The sequence below is a fragment of the Clytia hemisphaerica genome, unplaced genomic scaffold (genome assembly GCF_902728285.1).
Source record: "Clytia hemisphaerica strain Z4C2 unplaced genomic scaffold, Clytia hemisphaerica genome assembly, whole genome shotgun sequence".
NCBI lineage: Eukaryota > Metazoa > Cnidaria > Hydrozoa > Leptothecata > Clytiidae > Clytia > Clytia hemisphaerica.
The window spans coordinates 866,270-890,044 of NW_027104551.1; the positions used below are offsets into that span (position 1 = coordinate 866,270).

The following is a 23,775-nucleotide window of genomic DNA, read 5'->3' on the forward strand; positions in this document are numbered from 1 at the left end:
TTTAAGAAATAATGAACTTTTTTGAGCGGCGGCTCAAGAGCATGCGGGCGGTCGACGGTAAACAGAACATCAAATTCCCATCGCCTGATGCACCGACACCGTGTCTGGACTATTCAAGTTCCTCTGCTCTTGCGAGCAACAAGAATTTTTGACAAAGGATTTTCGGATTTTGCAGTCTCCAAAAATACATACCTACCAACCAACTCAGCTTCACCGACTTGCCATAGCAATGGAGAGATAAAGAAGTGAAAGAAAGATATGGTGCTGGGTAGCTAGAAAATTTTGAAATAAATGGGCAAAGACGAAAAATCACAGTTAGATATAAAGCCCATTATTGGTCACGGCTGGTCCTCCAGGTCCGTCCTGTCGTTCGGATTGATAAACACGCTCGTGATAGAGTCTGGAGTCTGGACTAGTTACGACTGTAAAAAAGGTTCGTCCAACGTATATATTTCAAAGTACCGAACTGATAACTACAATCTACTTTAATTGACATGAAAAGTATCAATCATATCCACCACCCAGCACTGAGAGCTATTTTTCGGCTTTGATTTTGCAAGGTTATTTTTATTCAGAACGTTTCGAAGGATGAGAAAATATAATTTGGCCTTCTGAGTTTTGTACGAAATATCGCTATTCCGAAAATCTCCCTTGAAAATACTCGTTCGGCAGATTACATTGAATCAAAATAGATATCGAAATCGAAAGTGAAATAAGGTACCTGCGCACTAGCAACATGACAAAGCTAGATTCAAAAAATGGCGTCGGCAGCAGTCGAAGAGTACCCAAAGCCAGGCTTTAATTTCGAAAATTGTGTCAGGTATTTCTTTCTTTTTTTGATTTTATACTTTCTTTAGCGAGTGGAATCTTTTTTACCCACTCTCTTTAACTTTATCCAGTAATCACTATCTTTTGGATTACTCTCAAGGCCCTCAGAAGGGGGGGGGGAATAAAAAAACCTGCCTGGAAAAAAAATCAAAATCAGACAGTCTAGCTAGCTTTCTTCTGCAGGCCATATTTTAGAAAGGTAAGGCAGCGTCCGTTGGTAGTCAAAAAGGGCACTTTTTCCAGTGTTTTTCCACTAAAAAGGCTCTTTTTTTTACAAATGTTCCAGTAAGGGGCAACGTCCATATTCAAAGTCGCCACGCGTAACGGGAAAAGACCGTTACTTTCAAAACATACCTACCCACCTTCTTAACGGTCTTCATAATTTGACCAAAATCTTACCGAAGCTGCTGCCATTCCCGCTAAAATGAAAACAAGCGGCCCGCTAAAGTACTTATCTTTTCTTTTTCTGTGATGTTGTCTTCGCATGGAATTCTTCGTGAATAAACGGTCAAGGTTTTTCGGGATGCCCGGGTCTATCTCATATGGACGTCTTGCCAGGATGCCGGAACCGAGAAACGGGGGAAATAAATGTTGTCATTTTCGGATGTTTACAACGGCCGAATTCCATCACAATTTTTAAACAGCCTTTGTTTTTAAAACTCCCGAGGCAAAAATGTTATACTCTGAAACAACCCCTAACAGTTAGGGAAACCATCCAGGATCCTGCCATTCTATAAGCCAGCAAAAACTAAATGACACTTGTAAACTTAAGTTTCTTACCATTTTCCATCGAAAACAACCAAAAACATTGCTACTTCCCAAAGCCGGAGACCAAAACAAATTATCTTCCAAGATTATGGCGCCCTTTTGGATCTATTGTTAAGGCCATCTAAAATGGTGGAAAGAGTTGCGGAAAGACAAAGGCGCTCGCTGCATCGAGGGTGGTAACGCCAAAACGCCCAATATGATCTTCCAACAGAAGGCGAGTTAGTTGCCGCGCAAGTTACGTCATGCACTCCACCGCAGCGCATAACGAAGCGTGTTTAAATGAATATCATTAATTATAAGAATATCTTATGTGCTTACTTTCAGTAAACTTTGAGTGCTTCATTAAAGATGAAGAAGGTAAGAAGATAAAAAATGCGCTGGATAATTTTCATTGTAACAGTTTGATCAATCATCGCTGAAAGTTTGAAAAAGTTTTTCTGACGCAAAAGAAATTGTCAGCCAATTAAAAGCACAGTGTGCTTATACTTACTATGTTTGCTACATCGTCTAGGCTAAAAAAAGTGCGAAAAGACACGAACGCCATTTTTTATTGAGTGACGTTATGATTTTTTTGATTGCAGCCGTGTACAGGAACTCGCCAAATGTTCCTAACTGCCTAAAGTAGCTCAGAAAGGATTTTGGATAGCGTGCTAAAGGAAAAAGCGTAAAATTGAGTGTACGGTAAGCGATCTTATATATATTTTTCCTTGGAATTTTTAGTGGAATTTCATTTTGATCATCAATGCCACAGCTAACTCTCAACATTCCAATATACCTACCCACTAACGGTCTTTTCCCGTTACGCGTGACGACTTTGAATATGGACGCTGCCCCTAATTTAAAGAGAGGCAATGTGTCCGATATAACCGGAAAGGACGCCACGCATGTCTAATTTGGAAATGCGTGTGTCAATGTTCGATCGGAGAAATAAGTTTTACCAATGTCTAAACTTTTGGACTATATCTAAAGAATTAGTAAACCACCTTTTTAAGATCTGTAAAAAGCTCTCTACTCCCAAATAGTTCTAGAATAAACCCTGAAAATTCCAAGATAATTGATAAAATATTAAAATCTTTAAAGAAGATTGAAAATGAAAATTCACGAAGAAAAATCAAACCTTAAGCAAAGAAATTGCCTTTATAGCTCATTTTTCCATGAAAAATAGAAAAACTTTTGGATATTTGATTTCCCCCAAACATTGTAGAATCTTTTAGAACACATGGCAAAAGAAAAAGAAATAATTAAAACCTTAAAATCAACTGAATTCTTTCAATAATCATAAACTTAAAAAAACGTCCTTTCGCCATTTTGTTATTTAAAAATGTGAAGTGGGAACTTCTTGTGACGTAACAAATAAATGGTAGAAAAAAGTCACTTGACAGCAATTTCCGTAGAATGGCCGTTCCGTTATATTTATAGGATAAGAATACAAAGAATAACCAGGGGGTTATATTATTAGCTAGGGCTTCGTGAGGTTAAGCTTTTAGGGCATTGTTTTTTTGGAAGTTTGGAGGACCTACTGAAAAGGGGAAATTAGGGGAACAATTCTATCAAAAGTTATTGGCAAAGAAAGTCACCTTTTGAGGTCGAAATTATGGTTTTTCTTGTTTGGAATTGCTTAGGTCAGGATTGCTAGTAACGGCTTGTCACTGTGCCGGGTGCATACTCAGCGCCTTAGGCCCCGGGTTGCTAGTCAGGTCAAATTTCAGTCAGGTTAAAAAAGGGGTACTGCTTCCTATATTATAATAACATTACCCCCGTCTTTTTTGTCATTCTATAAGTATTTCCAAATTTTGTGTTCTGCTGTGTGAGTGTGGCTCAACGGACAGCGCGCTGGGTTTCTGATCAGAAACTCTTTCATTTGGTGGGTTCGATCCCCGGTCGGGTCGATATTTCAAGGTAAATTAAAACACTTTAGAATAGTCAGAAAACATAGTAAATAAGTTAGAAAAGTCACCAGGGGGTCAGAAAGAAGCCTCAGAGAAGATAGACAGAAATAAAAAGTCATTGTCGGAATGAGCAATATAGACAAGAGTTTTTTCCAGCTTTTTATTTCAGTACCCCCATCTTATCCCGGTTTGACAACAGGTAGTCAAGTACATAACAAACATGCGGGAATGTTTACACATGGACAGGATAAGTTTCCACGAAGCCCCAGCAAGAACAAAAGTTGGATTTGGCTGAAAATGGCTGAAATTGAATCTTTGATATATTTTTTTTTGGTAATTCTGTTTGGCTATATGAAAAGCTTATTTATTCCTTGTCAAGATACTTTTTATTTGAAATTGGTTGCTTTACCAAACAAAAAGATATTAGAATGTCTTGACAGGTCATTTTGTCATTTTTGTGTCATTTTGGTCAGCTGAACAGATTGACGCATTTCCATTGTTTTGTCTTTTGGATGTTTATATAAAAGGACATGAAAAATGGCCTGTTCTGTATTTTTTTTGAAACGTTTTGCTGCATTTAATTTGAAATTTTGGTAAAGAAAGGTATCCTTTTTGACAAAATGAAAACAATCCATGGTATGGCACGAAATACCCCAAAGATTTTTGGGCTATAATGATGCAGATCAGTCAGTGATCAAAGTTCTTCTGTCTCAGACAAATTTCCGTCTCACAGAATTTTTTTCAAAGTTTTCCATATCAGTTAGAAATGGTTATTTAGCAAGAAACACTTTAAGCTCGCTACCCACTCAGCATTTTATGGTCGTCGAACAAGGCGCACGGCTTAATTATTGCATAAATTACATAAATCAAGCCTTCAAAGGCTGTCGCTTTGAGCACAACAAGAGTTGAAACTTTTCAACTTTTTTCGCTGAGTTGTGCAGCTTCCCTATTGTTCTTTTTTAATCAGCCAATCAGATGAGATATTAACTTTCTTGTACCGTGTGCAAAAAAATATTAACAATAGAAAAAAAGAAATGTGCAGGATATCTCCCCTTTATTTTGGATCAGCGGAATGAGAAAAGCGTTCAGCGATCAAAGCGCCCGAGCTGTGCGCCTTGTGCGACGACCATAAAATAATGAGTGGGTAGCGACCTATAATGGGTGTTGGACTTGGAAATGCATGTGCCAATGTTCGATTAAAAAATACGATTTTACTGATGTGTAAACTTTTCGTGCTCTATATCTAAAGAATTGGTAAACCTTTTTAAAATCTGTTAAAAGCTCTTTACTCCCAATTGATTCTAAAATTTAAACCCTGGAAAACCAAGACAATTGATAAATGATCCAAACTTCAATAAAGATTTGGTTCCAGTTATATTAATAGTCCTTTAGTCTGGTGAAACGATGACGTCATCGAAAAATAAAGATATGCCAAAATTCAAAAAATTTTGTTCTTTTGGAAAGAATACTGTGAGATTGGGTAACTTGCATCAGTGGAGGCTAACATGCATAGCCCTCAAATAAATGACCTGTCTGGTCATTAAAATACAACACAAGCATTTGCATAGGGTAAAATGGCGAAATGCGAAAAACGAATTTCAAAAATAACCCTATAAGATTTGACTATATCTTTTTATTCCATGAAGAGATTACTTTGGAATAAAAAATATATTGACAATGAATGGGTAAGCTTTCTAGAAATCCAAACATAAATTGCATAGCTTTTACCAAAAAATAGCAATTTAGGATCAGAAACAGTCAAAAAACCAGCTTTTTCCAATTTTCATCGAGTTGCAAGAATTAATTCCTTGTTTGTTTTGATCTGAAATTTTCAGTAGGGGTGGCCAACATGGTTCCCTTGCTCATATCAGGGGGGCTCGAGACGGGGGTAAGGGAATTAAAGTTTCTAAGTAAAATCTTAATTATCACCCAAAAAAGTGCCTTTTTTTGTCCATATCTTTTAAATAGATAGTCCCAGCCTCATCCCTCCTTCAGTAAAACTTCATTTACTTTTAATTAGGAGAGGCTTCTTCAATGTTTGGGGAAGGTAAGTCTATAAAAGTTATTTGTTTTTCGGTGGAAAAAAGTGTTTAAAAAAGCATTTTTTGTGCTCAAGGCTTATTTTTCTTTGCAAATTTTCGCATTCCCAAACCAAACGCACGTGACAAAGTTAAATCAAAACAAAAATGGTACAGTAGAGCTGTGAACGGAGCTGCGTAGTTTATTTGTTTTGAAATTTTGCTGCTTTGATTGGTCAGTCATTTGATGGCTATGCAAGTTAGCCTCCATTGATGCAAGTTACTCAATCTCACGGTGCCTTCCTGTGAACATAAAATATTATTACGAAAAAGTCTGAAAATCCTTCTCTATTAGCCATTAGCATATTGTCTGTAATGTGCTGGGCGTACCCCAAGCTCCAACCTTCAACAGGCAAAAATTGAAAATATCAATTTTGACCAACAGACTTTTTTTAACAAATTTTCAAACGTTTTCATAATAATATTTTATGTTCACTGGAGGGTCTTCTTTCCAAAAAACCAATAATCTTCGAATTTTGACAATTTTTATTTTTTGATGACGTCATTTTGCCTTATTTCCTTTTACTGTAATATCTCTTGGGCCAAAAAAAAAAGAAGTTTTGTTTCTGGAAATCGACCAGGTGAACTATTTTTTGAGAGTCACCCGGCCGCTAAAAAAAAAATTTTAACTAAGGCGAACCCGAAAAAAATTTTTGTTTCCGGTCCACCGGCCGGGTGAAAATTTATTTCGTCGTCACCCGGCCGCATTTTTTTTCGTACATCATCGTTAGGGTTAGGGTTAGTTTGTTTGTTTGGAAAACTTTCGTGAATCAGTTTTTGAGGCGTGTGATTTATCGCACGTGATATTTTATATGCTACTGTAAAATGCACGCCTAGAAATCACTTGGTATGAAGGTTTTATCCTGATCATTGTTATAGAAATGAAATTTTATTCATCTCACACTAAACCCTGCATTGTTTTTTGTTAATTCTTGCTTGCAACTCAACTTTTAAGAATGTTTTTTTTATATACAACTTGGTTTTTATGAAAGAATCATGCTGATTTGTGAGTAAAATAAATAGAAGCATTCACAAAGTGGGGACTTTTCAGTAAGTAAACAGCTTTGATTTTATAAAAGGAATCATGCTGACTTGTGAGTAAAATAAAAAGAAACACTCATAAAGTGAGGATTTAAAAAATTGGGGAAATGTTTCTCTCACTCTAATTTTTTCTCAAAAAAGTTCACTTCGTAATCACAGTTTGGAGCCTTGAGCAATTGAAGATAAATATTCAAAATGAAAGAGAGTGTCCAGTTCTTAGAGATAATTGTAACCCAATTGAAAATATAAACGATGAAAATTAAGTATTTAAATAATCACACGCCTAAACCACTATAAATCAAAATCTAGGCGTGCGATGATCACACGTGAATTTTTCTTATGCCGAAGCCTGTAGCGGTGTCAAGTTACTACAGATTTAAGCATAGAGGTATAAAGAAAAACAGGAGTTGAATGTGTTGGTAATTGGTCGTTAAAGTCTTTTGATTTCTTTTATAAAATGTATCAAAAGAAATTCTAAGCTCGCCCGATGAAATAAGACTTTTTAGTAGAACTCAAGTTTGCTATGAACATTCTAATAATCAGTATTGAAGATTCTCGTCTTTTAATATACGAAAATTAGATAAAAATTCGTCCACGAAGCAAGTTTATGTTCCATTTCGCTATCCGTTCAATTTTGTTTCAAAAATATATTTTCTCAAGTCAGAAAATGAAAAGTTCTTTATAAGCACACACGATTTCAGACTCAATGTGTAGACATAAAATCGCTGGAGGATTTTGGAGGAAAGTATCAAGCAATAGACTTCACCTTAAGGAAAACATTGATCGAAAAATCTTATCATTTGATGAAGGATTGCCAAGTTTACAGGCCTTTTTTTAGTTCAAATATTTTCTTACACTGATGTCAGAAACAATGAATCTTGTCTCATCTAATTTCTAAAGCTTAAATGAGCCAATAGGATTTCACCTATGGATAAAAGAGCTCATTAAGAATGCACGATATATGAGATTATGAGCATGCATACACCGTAAATTTTTTTAATCGTAGGGCGAGCTTGGTTACAATAGCATACTTCTCCTGTTTCTTTATACCTCCATGATTTAAGGTAAAGAAGACCATCATTTTAACTTCTACGAGTGCTTTACAAAATCGAGTTTTGGGATCAACATTTAGCAAAAAAAATTTTTTTGCGGCCGGCCGGGTGAGTGTTTTTTTCGTCACCCGGTGGACCGGAAACAAAAATATTTTTAGGGTTCGCCTAAAGATTTCAAACAACTAAGAGCGCGGTCACACCAAAATATAAGTTTAGCTAATGCTAAAAAGGAATCACCACTTTTGCTTATTTTAAGCGGCGCGTCGGAAAACTTCAATCAGCATTTCTAATAAGTCTATGGTGGCCCATCAGTTTCAAAAAGATTAAAAAATATTTTTTTGTTTTTTCTTGTTATTTTAATTTTTTTTTTTATTTCAGGCTCATTTTTAATTTTTTCTTTATTAAAAAAAATATATATCTTCTAAAATTCTCGGCCCATCAGTTTCAAAAAGATTAAAAAATATTTTTCTTGTTATTTTTATTTCAGGCTCATTTTTAATTTTTTCTTTATTAAAAAAATATTTATCTTCTTAAATTCTCGGCCCATCAGTTTCAAATTTTTTTTTTCAATTTCTTTTAATTTTTTTTCTAGTTACAGTAATACCTATTTTTTTTTGCTATAATTTTTTTTTCTTCCCACAGCTCCGATAATACCCAATTCCGGATCGAATGAACAATTTACCACCAGAATTGCCAAAATGTCCCACTCGAAAACAAACGAGTTAAAAAAACCCATTTCATTTTCTTGCCTGAGAGGTTTGAAATTCGTTTCTTGTCCTTCAGTCTTTCAGCTGAAATCGAGGAGGGTGATCTTAGGGAAATTTGAGACTTATGTTAATGTTTGGAATTGTTTTTGCGGATGACCTATGATATGAATTTTAAATTTGACGGGATGGAATGTTTTGCCGAACGAAAATCTGTAAAGTAAAGTAAAGAGTACGGCAAGTGACCAACCATTCTGTAGGAGGGTTTCTGAAAGGGTCAGGATAAAACCCGGCTTTAATCACATTGACGAAGGCATATTTAATTTGATAAAATTTGACGAAACTAAATCTTCGAAATCAAAGAAACCACGATATCTATCTATAAATCCAAGAGGGTTTGAAATTAGTGCAAAACCAGAAAAAAATAGTAAACATGCGGTTGAGGATATAATAATCTTTTGGTAATAAAGTTAACAATAAATCATTACAATTAACACAAAACTTTAAAAAATATAACTGACAAATTTTTTCAGAATACTATATTTAACTTTTTCCTCTTAAGCTTTTTTCACATGTACGTAAAATTTTATTTAAGACCTTACGGAAAATTGTTCGTAAGGCTGTCTTTTGGGAATTTCCCCGACATTATGTAGAGTTTTTGTTGATTAAGAGGGTCTTACGTGACTTTTCCTTCCGTCCAAAACTTTTTGATCGTAAGCAAATTCTACATAAGACCTTAATACACTACGTAAAGCTTAGGTGAATTCCCACCCTTCAAGGTCTGAAGTAGAATTTTACGTATATGTGAAAAAAGCTTTAAAGCTCACGCAAGCTGATTACAGTATGTATTGGAAAAACTAAGTATAGGATAAATAAGAAATACATTTATATAATAAAATAGTTACTAAAAACAAGCAACTTTAATGATAAACAAAACAAAATTGTACAGTAGCCGACCGTAACAGAAACTAAAATCATGAAAAAAAGCTCAACCGCGAAATTAATCCCCGTGAAAATTAATCCCTTATTAAGTACTTATTTTTGTAGATCTTTTTTATCAAAGACTACCTCAAACTATTTTTCTTACCATAGTGATAAGGTCAGTGTAAGAGCAACAGGTGTGAATCATAGCCTGGCTATTGGCTACTTTAATGGGATAAACTTTCGCGGGGATTAAATTTCGCGGGTGGCACTATTGAGTGGCAATATTTTCACGATTTTGTGACTTTTACTGTCAAATCATGCATGTTGGTTGTTGAAATACACATGATTTGCGCCTCTTTGATGCAAATAACCATTCAAATAGTATTTTCACATATTTTGAGTTTTGTTTAGAAATAATTCGCGGATGACACCCAAATCCGCGAAATCCGCGAAATTTAATCCCCGCGAAAGTTTATCCCATTAAAGTAGTTAGAGGAAATACGGTGTGGAGAAAAAAACTTAATTGTTAAGTTTCTTAAAAACTGCCATTTTCAATCTCTCGTTTTAAGTATATATACGCTTCCTGACATTCATGAGGTTTAACGAGCTCTAGATTTGGTAGATATTGTTCACATAGATGCCTAAAATCATCATCAAGGTAGTCGGCATCTTCTGGTGTGATTCCCGATTCATCTATAAGGGATTGGATATCCTGGTCTGATACATCAAAGCCTACAATGAAGAAGGTCAGTCAAGAAGTACACGGGGAGGAGATAAATAAAAGAGTTTATAAATTCCAAGATTGCTTTTTTTTAAACTTGGGGTCTAAAGTACCGGAGACGCCACAAAATGTTTCATTACTAAAGTGAAATTTCTTTACGAGGTTTAGTAAAAACTTATGCTACACGCTTTTTATATAAGAATATCAGGGTGAAAATTGGCCAAATCGTAAGAATACTCTATGAATACCCTCAGTGTGAGTTACACAGAATTTGGGTACCCAGAAAGAAACTGCTTCCTTTGTTAGATTTGAATTTAAACTTTGAGGCTGAATGTAATGTTAGCTTCAAAAAGCCAAATTCTCAAAAAATCATTTCTCGTGTTTGTAAAAAAGTCAAGTCTAAAAAAGTAAGAATACGTTAAGAATTATTTCACCCTCAATTTTGGCAATTTCTTAAGAATATTTGACCCTCATCCAAAGTTCACTATTCTTATAAAAAAAAGCGTGTACCTGGCATAGTGTCCTCCCCCCCTGGATTCAGGGGGGAAATGGGTTTTGAGGTCAAAAGGACGTATAGGGGGGAAAGAATTTTTTTTGAAGCCAGGGTGGGGGGAATGGAAAATTTTCACTCTAGGCATGGGGGGGGACTCACCAAAATCAATTCAAAATTGAAAAACAACTGGTTTTATGAGATGATATAGCATAATGCTTAGTTTTATTAATATTATGGTTTAAAAACAACCATCCTTTCCATTTATTCTTGAATTAGAACTAACTTAGGGAAAACAATAAGCGTTAAGTTCATCAAATTACAGCTTTTTAATTTTATGCTTGAGGGGGGGGGACAGAAAAATCTTTGGAGGCAGGGTGGGGAAAAATGAGGGGGGGATGGAAAATTTTCATTCTAGGCATGGGGGAAGAGACCCTGAAGGACACTATGCCTGGTTCATCAAAATTACGCTGTAAAGATCAACGATTAGCGTATGTGCCTGGAAGCAAATACCTAAGTATTGTAAAAAAGATTTGCCACAGATTATCTTCGCAAAAACTGAGCTGAAGACATCAATAATCGAATAAAAGTTGACTGGAACTTACCACATTCAACAAGGTCATGCACCTCAGGTACGGTATAAATGTGGTTGGGAACACCGTCTGGTAAAACTTGGTCTTTTTGATATCTAATGCGATGGCAATTCCAGATGACATCTTTGAATGTGTTAAGTTCGGCTTGGAGGATTGGGATCATGATATAGGCTAAAATCATCCTAAACGTACAAAAGCATACTGAATGGTACCACCAAAAAGTCAAAACTCTTTTAAATTTTAACAGTTTTTGCCACAGTTTGCAGACATGGTGTCTAAAAAGGCGAACAGATATTTCTATATCAAACACTGAACATTATGAAACAATAACTTGAACCTCAATAACTTGACGTATGCGTTGCGGAGCGTTATCGGATCTTAATATTCATCTTTGGTCAATTATTGCATGCAGAAAATAAGATTGATGTAAAGCAAATTACTTACCTGTCTTGTTCACAACTTGGATCGTAATGTCCACCACATTTTAAGAAAAGGAGTTGACCTTTGAAGAATTTCTCTAGTCTTTCATGTAGTTCTTTCCACCATCGCTCAATCTATACCAATAAAAAAGTGTTTTAAATATTTCATAAACCAAAGAGAATAACATATGTATTTAAACATTTTGAAATTGGTTTTGAGTTTCAAAAAAACAGTTGATGAAGACAAAATGAGAGGTTGTTATCTCCTTCAAAATGAGCAGTAACACAATGTACAGTTTACTCTAAAGAACACAATCTACAGTTTACTCCAAAGTCTGACCTTCTCTTAAATACCCTGTTACAAATTACACAAACATTATGACAGCTAAGGCTACACGAGCAATATTTTCTTACATTTCAAGTGCAATTTCCTTCAAAAACGCTCTGAGGAAAGCCAAAAATGATTGTAGCAGATTGTAGAAATGTTTTTAGTATTTCGGTACCATTTCCTAAGAAATTGCATATTTTGTAGTCTTCAAATGAGATTGACGGGTTTTTTCTTGGCTTTGACAAGCCAAAAAAATTGAGTACACAGGAGTACATAGCAAGAACATTTGAAGGCTTTGAAGACTACAAAATATGCAATTTCTTAGGAAATAAAAACCTCCAAAAATAAGAACATTTTAAGAACGTTGTTAGGCTGAAAGTTCAAAAAATCTAGAACATCTGAAGGCTTTTCGTGTTCTTATAAAAAAGTGTAATCTATTTAATTGTAGTATTTCTGCGTTTTCAACCTCAGACAAAAGATGATGTTTTACTTCGCAATTGTTGTTTCTTAAATTAATCCTATAAAGTACCTGATTTGAGGTTGATGGACCATAGTGTATCACAGATGAAGGGTCTTCCAAGTTTTCGTCACAACGGGAACGCAGAAACAATGAATAGCCGCAAGATCACCTGTTTCAGTACCTTTATCAAGGCGAACCATATTTGAAATCCTTTTCGTCTCAATGATATGTTGAAGATACCATTTACCAACAAGCTTTGGGTCGCTGTTAGAAGTCCAAATTTTGAGCCAAAGTATCTTTCGACTAGCAGTGTCGATACAGCCATACACAGCTAGAGGGAAGGTGCTGTTCTGATAGCCCATAAGCTTATCATGGCCATCAAAGGAGTGTACCCAATTAGGTCCATTTGATACAAAATGACCCTTCACTCTCTTTTTCTTCTGACAGGGTCTTCTGTCCTTCAGTAATTGACTTTCTTCCAAAAACATAACATCATGAACAAGACTCCTAGGAACTTTCAAACCATGAACAACACGTAGTTTTTTATGCATGGCTCTGTAGCCCAAAAGTCGCCCTGGACCTCGAAGTTCAGTTGAAACAGCTTCTCTGACAGACTCGACAGGAACTTCAGTATCAGTATATCTAATTCCAAAATGATTGAATCTCCTGGTTAGAGTACTCAAACTCCAAGGATAGTTGCCAAATTCTTTTTTCATAAGTTCAACAATCTCAGTTCGTTTTAAACATTGAGCAACATACAACTCCAATTTTCCCTTAAGTAAGTCATCATATTTCCAGCTGGTATTCATTTTAATTTGATAAACTGAAAAAAAGAAATGTAAAACAAACTTTAAAAACGAAAGTTAGAGACATCAATATTTCTATAAAAGTAACAAGGAAGATTAATGCATTTCTTTCTATATTTGGATATTAAAAAATTTAGTTGATTAAACCCCCACCATTGTCATACGTTAAATATGGTTTTGATAAAACATGACTCAATTTTTCAACGGAACCAATACGAGACATTATCATGGTAATTGAAGCAATGACAGAAAGAAATTTAATAATTTGATCCAACAAACGAAATATATATTACAGGAACAAAGTAGTGTCTAAATCTTAAAAACAAAGTAAAAACTGTCTTTATTGACTCATTTATATATCATAAAAACAAAAAACTTCTATCTTTGATTTGAAACAAGCTAAAACACTTTTTGAAGAATTAAATTTCACATTCAAGCCTATCCAAAAATGTAATGAAATTTTTATTTTTGGTTTCAAACTTGCTTATTTGTTAATCTACTAAAAATACTACTACTAAAAGTACTAAAGTACTTTAGGGGTACAAACTTTCACGAGCAGAAACTTTCACAAGGTCGAATTTGAGGACAAAGTGTTTTTGCGAGCATAAACTTTCGCCAATTGGATAAAAATGAGAATTTTAGAATGAAAACGGCCTTACCGTAAATTACCAAAAGAATTTCTAGGAAGTTGATTTCTTTTTCAAATTTTCGATTTTTTTTTAATTTAAAAAACGATTTGTTGGTTGCCATAGAAATTTGATTTTCTAAAATGTTCTTATTGAAAGATGGAAAATTGAATCTAAGATATATCAAAGCCTTTTTCAAGGGTAGTGTATATAAATTTGACCCCAAATTCAGTTAGTATAACAACGTACTAAGTGTACCAAGGATGGTGGTGTTACTAACTTCTTGCGAAAAAGCAGTTAGTGTCTTGTAATAACTGCTTGACCCTCCCAGGATCAAGCAAATTTAACAAAATATTAAATGTTTGACCTCCCTGGATCAAGCAAATTTAACAAAATATTAAATGTAAATAAAGAACTCTTAATGAAGTGAAGCAACAAAAAATTCCTGTGTACACAGAATAGAATATTGTAAAATGGAGTGATTCTAGATTATCAGCTCTATAAATCTAAGCAGAAAAATTCAATTATAAAGAGCCTGAAATTTTGTTCCTATGGTAACTACAAGGTCAAATCACATGGGAATAGGTGGTTGCCCCCACTTGGATTTTAATCTTCCACACAATATACACAAAAAAATAATGCTACAATCACAATCATTTTAACACATTGTTTAAACACAAGAAGACAATATGTTTTAGCATGTTCTAAATTCTTCATAGGTTTTTACTCACTTTCTGTGTTCTTTTCTGATGCTTGATTATCTCCATCTTTGAATGGAGTTAATAATAAATCAGAACAAAATTTGTTACACTGGTGAAGATGTTTGAAGTTCTTGATGGCTGTTTGGGAGAGGTTTCCACCACAAAACAAGAGTTCACCTTGATCATCAAAATGTTCACCGGTTGCAATTTCTGGGTCAAAATAGGTTTTTCCACAGCCCTGGATATCAAGAACCATAAGCTTTTCTTCTGATTTTTGATACGTAAAGTGAACAAAGGCTTCAGCTTTACTCTGACCATGTTTGTCAACATTCTTGCAGATTTCACCATTATTGTTGACATATTTCACAAACTTGCCACTGGCGAATTCCTCAACCGTAACTACTTCCCCGTCTAATATACCAAAATACACTTCGTTGTAGGAGACTGTGCCGAATTCGATGGAGGTTATGCTTCTCGTAAAAGACTCTGCTAGATTTTTTGCTAATGAGTGCATTTGGACCTGTTTTCTACCATGCTGGTATGGGTCAAGGTCAAGATCTTTTAAATCATCCACAGTTTGTTTATGATACTTTTTGACTACCCACTTCTTACCTTTAAAAAGATTGTGAGAAGAATTGGCCATGAATGCAGCTCTAAATGTTCCCTTGCCAAAGGGTTTCTCATCAATTTGAAATTCAACAAGTTGACGTTTATCATCCCACTTCATTTCTTGTACATTGAAATGTTCTATCTCTACGAGTGTTTTGGTAGGCTTCATCATTTTGCCACATTTGATCATTTTAGAGAGAGATATACTTGGTGGAGGTGTTGGTGGGCTATAATGAGAACGTTTGCTAGTGGAAGGTACTTCAGAGTCTTCCTTCTTCTTAGTGGATGTCAAACATCTTTTCCGTGATGAATTCAAAGTTGGAAAAGTAGAGTAAATTGGATTTTGGATAAACCTGATATGGTAAATATCAGCCAAACTAAATTGGCTTTGTTGCTTTACTGACGGACCTCTTTGTCCAACCAAAAGCTCACATGTTTGATGGAAACCAAGTTCATCAACAAAATGGACATTGCATGCTTGAATGACAGTTTGAAGGCAAAGACGATCATATGCTTCAATATTGACAAACTCGATTGCTCCATATCGACTGTAGATTTGAGTCTTCCCTGAAACTTTTGATTCTAAACGTTGAACCTTAATAAAACTTGGTTTGGTTTGTTGTTTACCAAAATCTTTTTTTTTCCCAAGTCTCTTGTCAGCAGCTTTATTTCTACATTCCATCCAACCAGGTTTTCTGTTGGCTGACATGACTATTATTCTCCTTAATGTAAAAAACAACATGTTGAGTGGACCTACCAGGGGAGGGGGTCAAGGTCAAGGGTACCAACCCAGGACAAAGAAACTTGATTTTTGAAGATTCAAAAGAAGTATAAATGCCCCCTAATTTGCTATCAAAACCAAGCAGCCACCCCTCTAAATTAATTATCTCCCCTTAGTTCAATTCTTTTGAAAATTGACTTTCAAAGTTACCCTCTTTCACAGAATCAAATTTTTAGCAAAAAAATGAAAGGGGTGGGGTTTCCCAGATCCCAGCTAAAAATGCTATCCCCACGAAAAATTATACTAATTCGAGGAACTAAACAAATTCTTACTGTTTAATAATAAAAAGAAGAAAAGTTTAGTATAGTAAAAGAATTATTTATAGAATATGAAATTTAGAAAAAATTATAATTAAATTGGAAACAAGAAAAAACTAACATTAACTTTTATCAAAACACCAAAGATCCCACCTAAAGAAATTAATCCCCACCTTACCTTGTTTCTCCCACCTAAAACCTAAACATTTCCAAATCCCACCTGGAAATTTCCGACCCGAAACATCAAAACCTGCCCCACTATTCTGGGGGGTGCACACTATGTTTTCCTTTGAAAAAGTTGAAATATTATAAGCCTTTGAACCAGTAGCGTGGTGGCAGGGGGGCAGTGCTCCCCCCCAGCAGCGGGGGCGCAAAAGAACGCCTCTTACTACTAATTTCAGCGTCTCTTTGCTCTTTTTACACCTTAGAATTGGTAGTTTTCGACCAAAAAAACAAGAAAATGCCCAAAAATTTTGTGGTCGCTTCGCTCGCATTATTTTTTTACTAACAAATCAACTTTTAATAAGGGGCTCAAAAATTGACATTTTGAAATTGCCTCCCCAGGTTCCTCAAATTTTTGTTGACCCATCACACTGCTGCTTTAAACCCAATCTTACTTTTTTAAATTAAAACCAGGGGATGTCAATCGAAAAATTCGATTACCGAATCAATCGAACTTAATCGAAGCCAATCGAATGATTGATTTTTGATTAGCCAAATCGAATTTCACACTTTTTTTTGATTGGATTTGATTATCGTTCGATTGGTGTTCGATTGACGTTCGATTAGTTTCGATATTAGCTTCGATTATAATGTTCGATCAATTCGATTTATGTTTGATTACCCCCCCCCCAAGAATTAAGCAAACATTCTTCCGCTAACTTCTTTTGGCGGGAAGGGAATTTCATGGTGGTGTTACAAAAAATCTTCCAAATTTAGCCCCGCAAAATTTAAACTTTTTAAAGATTGAAGTTTATCAAACGTTAATCGAAGTTGATCGAACGTTAATCGAAGTTGATCGAACGTTAATCGAAGTTGATCGAACGTTAATCGAAGTTGATTGAACGTTAATCGAAGTTGATCGAATGTTTATAATCATAGTTGATCGAACGCTATAATCGGAGTTCGAAATTTCACATGTTTTTCGGTTTCGATTAGAATTCGATTGGCGTTCGATCAATTCGACTAATCGAAAATCAATCATTCGATTGGATTCGAGTAAATTCGATTAATTCGATTGGTTCGATGATTGGCACGCAATCGAACGTTCGATTGACATCCCCTGGTTAAAACTAAGACCGAACTAATGTCACTTTATTTCAGTTATATGTATTATTTTCCATAGAGTTAGAGGATGGAGGGGGAGGGGTAATCAGAAAAGTGTGCATAAATGGGGGTAAGCAAAAACTGTTCCGACAAAAAACTGGCATGTAAAAAAGACAGTAAACCCAGAGTTCCAATTGAAGTGGGCAGGTAAGGGAATTCTGGCTTTATATTTTTGATTGAGCAAAAATTTTCAATTCTTGACTTTTGAAAACAATTGAGAAAAGAAATTTGGGATTCAGGACAATGTCAAGGAAAAGAAAAACCTACCCATAGCCAGCAGCAACCATCAAAGTTCACTCACCACCATCTTTCTGGCATTTGTCATTTCAGCTCTACTCTTCCTTGCATCATTAAAAATCCATAAAATTTTTCAGAGAATCTGAGTGAAAAGACAGCAGCCAACAGATAGAGTTCAGCGATTTCTCACCTCATGGTTGATCACCGGAATGATATTCTATCTTCGCTCGAATGCTGGGCGCTTTGGAAAGCAAATGAGCTGTGTTAAAGATTTTACCCGCGCGTTGCAGACTGTTTAGAAATTTGGGGCATGAGTTCTAGATTGCTTTGAACCTCGTAGTCCTTGATGTCGCTACCAATTTCAAAATTATTCAGCAAGAAGTCCATAGAGAAGACTGGAGCCGAAGTTTATTGAGTCTAATGGGCCACGGACCCGTTTTCTTTTTTTATTGTTGTTTTGAAAAACGATGGCAAGCCATTGCGGCCATAATATCATAATTTTCTATTTTGCAAACAAAACAATCAAATAATAAAATATAAAATTAAAAATAAAAAAATTAAAATCATCATTAATAGTAAAAGTAAAAGAAAAAAAAAAGACGAGTGAAAAAATTTTTTTTTTTCTTTGAAACTGATGGGCCACCATATAAGTCTAAAAATTTGTGTGGATAAAAATTCATTCATTCGAAATAAAATCTTTCCATTTAATTGTTTTTCTCTTGTGTGTGGTGCAAATAAAATATGTGCACATCTTTTCAAAATTTTCAAAATTTGAAAAGTAAACACAAATCGCCATTTTCAATAGACCTATTTATTTAAACATAAAGGAATTCTTCTTAAACTAGGATAAGACTTGCTATCGAGCAAGTCTTATTTTTCGCTTATTAAAACAGGTGATTCCTCGAATTCAGGATTTTTTCTTCCATTTTTTCGAGTGGTCACATTAAAAAATAGATAAAAATATTTGTTGTTATGACAACAGCTATATAAGCGGAGGTAAATCATTTGGTGTGACCGCACTCTAAACGAAAACGGAAGTTCCTGTTCGTCAATTAAAGACCTCTTTTGTGTAAAAGAGTAAAATAACATGTATATAAATAAAAGACGAAAGTAGATTTTTTTCTAGTTTTTGTGACGTCAATAGATTTTTCCTTTCTTTTTTGTTTTCTTTGTGTTTAAAAAAAAACTTTTTGTTTATATTTCACAAAGACGTTTGATCGCAGATATTTTGATAAAAGAGGAAGAGAGTGAAAGCATGAAGGAGTGAAAGTTAAAACTCCTCACATTTGATTTAGATAAAACTGTGTTTTTATTTTCTAGTATTTCGTATTTTACAATAGGATATTTTACGCTCAAAAACTTTATGATTTTTGTCTTTTGAAACGCATAAAAAGTTTTTTTTCTGCAAAGGAAATAAAACAATTCGCACATTCAAGCCCTCCGAAATCCAAAAAATGGAAGAAAAAAAATTTTGCGGGCGACCGGGTGAGTTTTTTTTTCGTCACCCGCGTTTCCCGAAACAAGACTATTTTTTTTTGGCCTATGATATATTCATTTTCAGATATAGGCTGTGACTTTTTTCTTTCCATGGCAACGGGAGGTTACACCAGGCCCCACCTCTTGAATGATCTTATTCAAGGAACAATATTCAATCATAAAATCCCTTTGCACAAGCTGCTGAACACGGGAAGCTTTTTTGTGACATAGTAATAGTTGAAGCCTGAAATTTTACATATTTATCAAAAAGAGGGTGTGGAATTCAAAAATCACATTCGCTTATTCTATTTCTTTCATTTTCATTAGTTTTTTTCACTTTCTTGCTTCTCTAGCATGGGATGGGAATGGGAAACTTCTATAGATTTTGTTTAGAGGGGGTAATGCAAGAAAAATTATGCAAGGAAAACCATTAATTCCACCCAAAAAGGTGGCTTTCTTTGCCCATAACTTATGAAACTGTCCCCCTAATTTTCCCATGAAGATTGAAGACATTGCCCTAAAAGCTTAGCCCAACGGTACTAAGCTGTTATAGTAATTGATTTGGGTGCTTGAAAGTTGATAGGGATAGTAATTGGTTACATCTGGTAATTCTTGTCCTAGAAATGAGCACATTGTAAGGACGTCAGGTGGAAAATTAAACTTACCTAAAGCACGAAAAACTGGTACAACCATTGTTGGGTTGGTTTACAAGGATGGAGTTGTACTAGGTGCTGACACAAGAGCAACTGAGGTATATATCTTTGAATAACCCAAAAATTGTGTCAAGTGCATTGCAGTTGATCAGACAATTTTTTTAACCATCTAAATAAAACTTGGCTATTCTTTTTAGCGGACAAACATGAACAATCAAATGTTTAAGAAAAGGGTATTGAAATGATCAAAACTAAAACAATGGATCAAACTGGATCAAATTGAGTATTCTAAAATCAACAGTTTTTTTTCTTTTTGTGCAAAGTAATAAAGTACATGGTATTGCAGACGCAATGATAATGTTGATCAGTGTTTTTTATTTGATTCTGTCTAATTATTTATATTAATACTATTTTAGGGAAATGTAGTTGCAGACAAGAACTGCGCCAAAATCCATTACATTGCACCGAACATCTAGTAAGTAAAGAGACTTGGGAGGCTTTTCCAATAGTATTTGAACGAAATTCCTCAACTTGAAGAAATGCTTGTACACAAGAAATTGACTTCTAAATGAAAACTAACGTCTACTTAATTATTCTTCATTTAAAACGTTTTTAGTTGTTGTGGTGCAGGGACAGCAGCTGATACAGAATACACAACAAACATTATCTCCGCTAACATTGAATTACATAGATTAGAAACACAGAAAAAGGTAACATATTTCCATTGATTGATTTTCTTTTTCTTTTTCTTTTATTTTTATAACAAAGAGGTTACTACCATATATTTAAAACTAATATCAGTAGTATTTCTTAGAATATTGAGGTTATATATGGAACAGCGTAACTGGGGTTTATTGTGGAACAATATTTCTCAGACTTTTCACTATATTTTTCTAGGTCATTTACATGTAGACTTAATTTTTTTACATCAAATACCTTTTACGTTTCAGCCACGTGTTGCAACTGCTTGTCGTATGTTAAAACAATATCTACACAGGTAATAATAAACATTTCACTGAATTAAATGTAAATTCTCGCTAATATAACTTAACTTTATAAATCAAGTCTTGAAATATTAAATATACCTCATCTAATTCTACTGAAAGCTAAATTACATTCAGATTTAACTCATCCAACCTTTTTTCGTGCTTTTTGTATTCTTTTTTTAGATATCAAGGTCACATTGGTGCAGCTTTAGTACTCGGTGGAGTTGATGTCAGTGGACCATGCTTATACACTATTGCTCCTCATGGAAGTACTGATAAATTACCCTACGTTACTATGGGTGAGAATTTTTTTATATGTAGTGTGATGCTTTAAAAACTTCACAATTCTATTCTATCATTCACTGTCTCTGTTAGTGTTAGTTTAAATACTAGAACTTAATAACTAAACTTTTCTGTCCCTGCAGGGGACAGCTGTCGAGTTAGAATGAGACACTAAATTTCAATATTCAAGATTCAATTTTTATCAAAAATGTAATAATCATTTTTATCAGCGATCCAAAAAATATCTGCAATCTGATTGGTTAAAAAGAGTGCAATATATCTTGTATTTTACATGTAAAAATATAAATTGACGAAAAGATGTTGTTGCATTGTAGCGGTAGCAGCAATCTAACTTCACTATGCTACAAAAGTGCCCTGCGTTTTTTCTTTCAACACAAAAAGTGTGCATTATTTGGGTCACCGATAAACCAGTTATCAGAAATTTGCTCGTACAATATGGAAATATTTCACTCGTTCCGGATTTTCCGTTTATTTTCCTCGCCTAAAGGCTCGGAAAATATTGTACAGAAAAATCGCGGAACTCGTAAAATATTTCTCATATTGGACTCGCAAATGTCCGATAACTATTACATATTATTTTCTTTGAAAATATCTTTCCAACAGCACGTAACTTTTTAATATGGCATAAAGTGTGCGCTGAGAGAATTTGAAAAAGTGAAGAGTCTACATACTTTTGAGACGGAATTCGATACTTAAAATAGTAATCGGTGATTTGAAACATACTCTTAGGTTCCAAATAAACGGGGAGGCTCGAATAAACGTAGGAGGGGTGCAAAATTTTTGAGATTTTAATAAACGGGGGGGGGGGATTTAATGCCGGGGGTTGGAAATTGTACTTCCGAAAACCCAAAAATAAGGTGAATATAAGGCTATTTAGAGCAAAATAAGGGGCCTTCTCTTTGACAGCTGAAAATATTCTTAAAAGTTAATAAACAGGGGGGTCCTAATAAGGTCCGGCCATATAATATGATAATATACATTCCCCCCCGCTTTCTGTTCTAGGATCTGGATCATTAGCTGCCATGGCCGTCTTTGAGGCTGGTTTTAGACCTAATATGGAGGTGAGAAGACTTTGGAGATAAAGTTTTGGTACTTTCGTACTCATAAACCATCTCTTACTGGCCGTATCAAACAAAATGTGGATTGAGATTTCGAGAAAACTGAAGATGTTGTGGAAAAAGACTTGAAGATTCAGCCCATCCTTAAAGCTCTTTTGGGAACAGACTTTTTCAAATTTTGCAATTAAAAATTTCTTAAATCTTTTTTTTTTAATTATAGTTGGATGAAGCAAGGGAATTGGTCCGACAAGCCATCCGTGGTGGTATCTTCAACGATCTAGTAAGTTTCACTATATTCAAATTTACTATTCAATTTGACTTGACTACTTTTGTAATTGCTACCCGCTTCAAGATACCATATCTCCGGAAAAAAGACAAAGTTACCATTAAATACAGCACAACCTAAGTCTTGTTAGGGCCTCTCGCACCATTTCTCACAAACCAGACTCTTTTAAAAAAAGGCACCTCCCAGGTAAAGAAATGTCAATTATCGGTGAAATCAGGTCTTTTTACTACGATCTCAAACTCTGATAGATTTGTGACATGGATTTTTTCCCTGATATCTGCCCCTTCAATTAAATTTGTGGGGTAACTTCATGACACGCCATTCATAATTAAAAAAACTTTTTACAGGGTTCCGGAAGTAACGTTGATGTTTGCGTCATCACAAAAGACAAAGTCGATTATATCCGCCCATACGACGAAGCGAACAAAAAGGGCGTCCGCCAACGATCTTATTTATTTCCACACGGAACAACTGAAGTTTTATCTAGTTCTGTTCGCATGTTTGACGTCGAAGAAACCACGGTTACAAAAACTGGTGATGTAGAGGCTATGGAAACATAAAGGACCCCGGTTTCTATTTGGTTAATGGGCCCATTTCTAGGCTTGCGCCATTTGCGAACTTATCTCTGATGACTAAGTTAGGGAATATTTAGGAGGATAACACCTCCGAAATTAATTTTTTATTTAACATTATGGTTTACTCGTGAAAGACCTTTCCAAACAGTAAAATGTTCTAATAATGAAAACCATTTATTTTCTACTTTCTTGTTTCTTCATCAAAATATTTACATTTCTAACAGAAAATTTCTAGCACAAATATTTACAAGAGTAATTACAACTAACTACACGTTTTTTTTTTTTTAAGAAACTAGTTTCACCACGCAGCCTCAATGTTTCTTAAGAAATCGGCCTTTTGAGCCTTAAATGTTTCTTACATGTTTCTAAACTTTTTTAACATAATCAGCCTCATGGAAGGCTGGGTTGGAAGGTTCTTAAAAAAAACGAGTTAAAAAATCTTATTTTCTCATTCTCAGCCTCAGCATGTTTCTTAGATGTTTCTTAGTTTTTAGGCATTCTGAGCCTCATGTTTCTTAAAAGTGTGTTTCTTAAAAAAAAAAAAACGTGTATTGAACATTAAAAATTCAGAGTCATTAAAAAATCGAGCTGCATGTTACAGAGACCTACGTAAACGAAAATTAAATCTTCAAAGGTCTTGGTAACTTTAGGTCTATAGAATATCATTCAACCTAATTGTCCAAAAATAATAATCAGCTTTTCGGTTTCGAGAAACAAAACAAAATCAGTGCGAACATCTAACTGTAAGATTGTATCAACATATTTTTTAAATGCTAGCGCTAAACATTGTGAACTATTTT

At 34.7% G+C, this 23,775-nt stretch overlaps 1 protein-coding gene across 1 annotated transcript; it reads left to right on the top strand.

Annotated features, from left to right (window-relative positions):
• The first annotated feature begins 710 nt into the window (after positions 1 to 710).
• Positions 711 to 23,145, top strand: LOC136822953 (proteasome subunit beta type-7-like). The gene is made up of 9 exons (XM_067079255.1): positions 711 to 820; positions 19,736 to 19,865; positions 20,184 to 20,242; positions 20,384 to 20,477; positions 20,718 to 20,764; positions 20,937 to 21,052; positions 22,059 to 22,117; positions 22,335 to 22,394; positions 22,748 to 23,145. Exons 1-9 carry the CDS (start codon positions 759 to 761, stop codon positions 22,958 to 22,960), a joined length of 840 nt encoding a protein of 279 aa, XP_066935356.1. The 5' UTR covers positions 711 to 758; the 3' UTR covers positions 22,961 to 23,145.
• Positions 23,146 to 23,775: the final 630 nt, after the last annotated feature.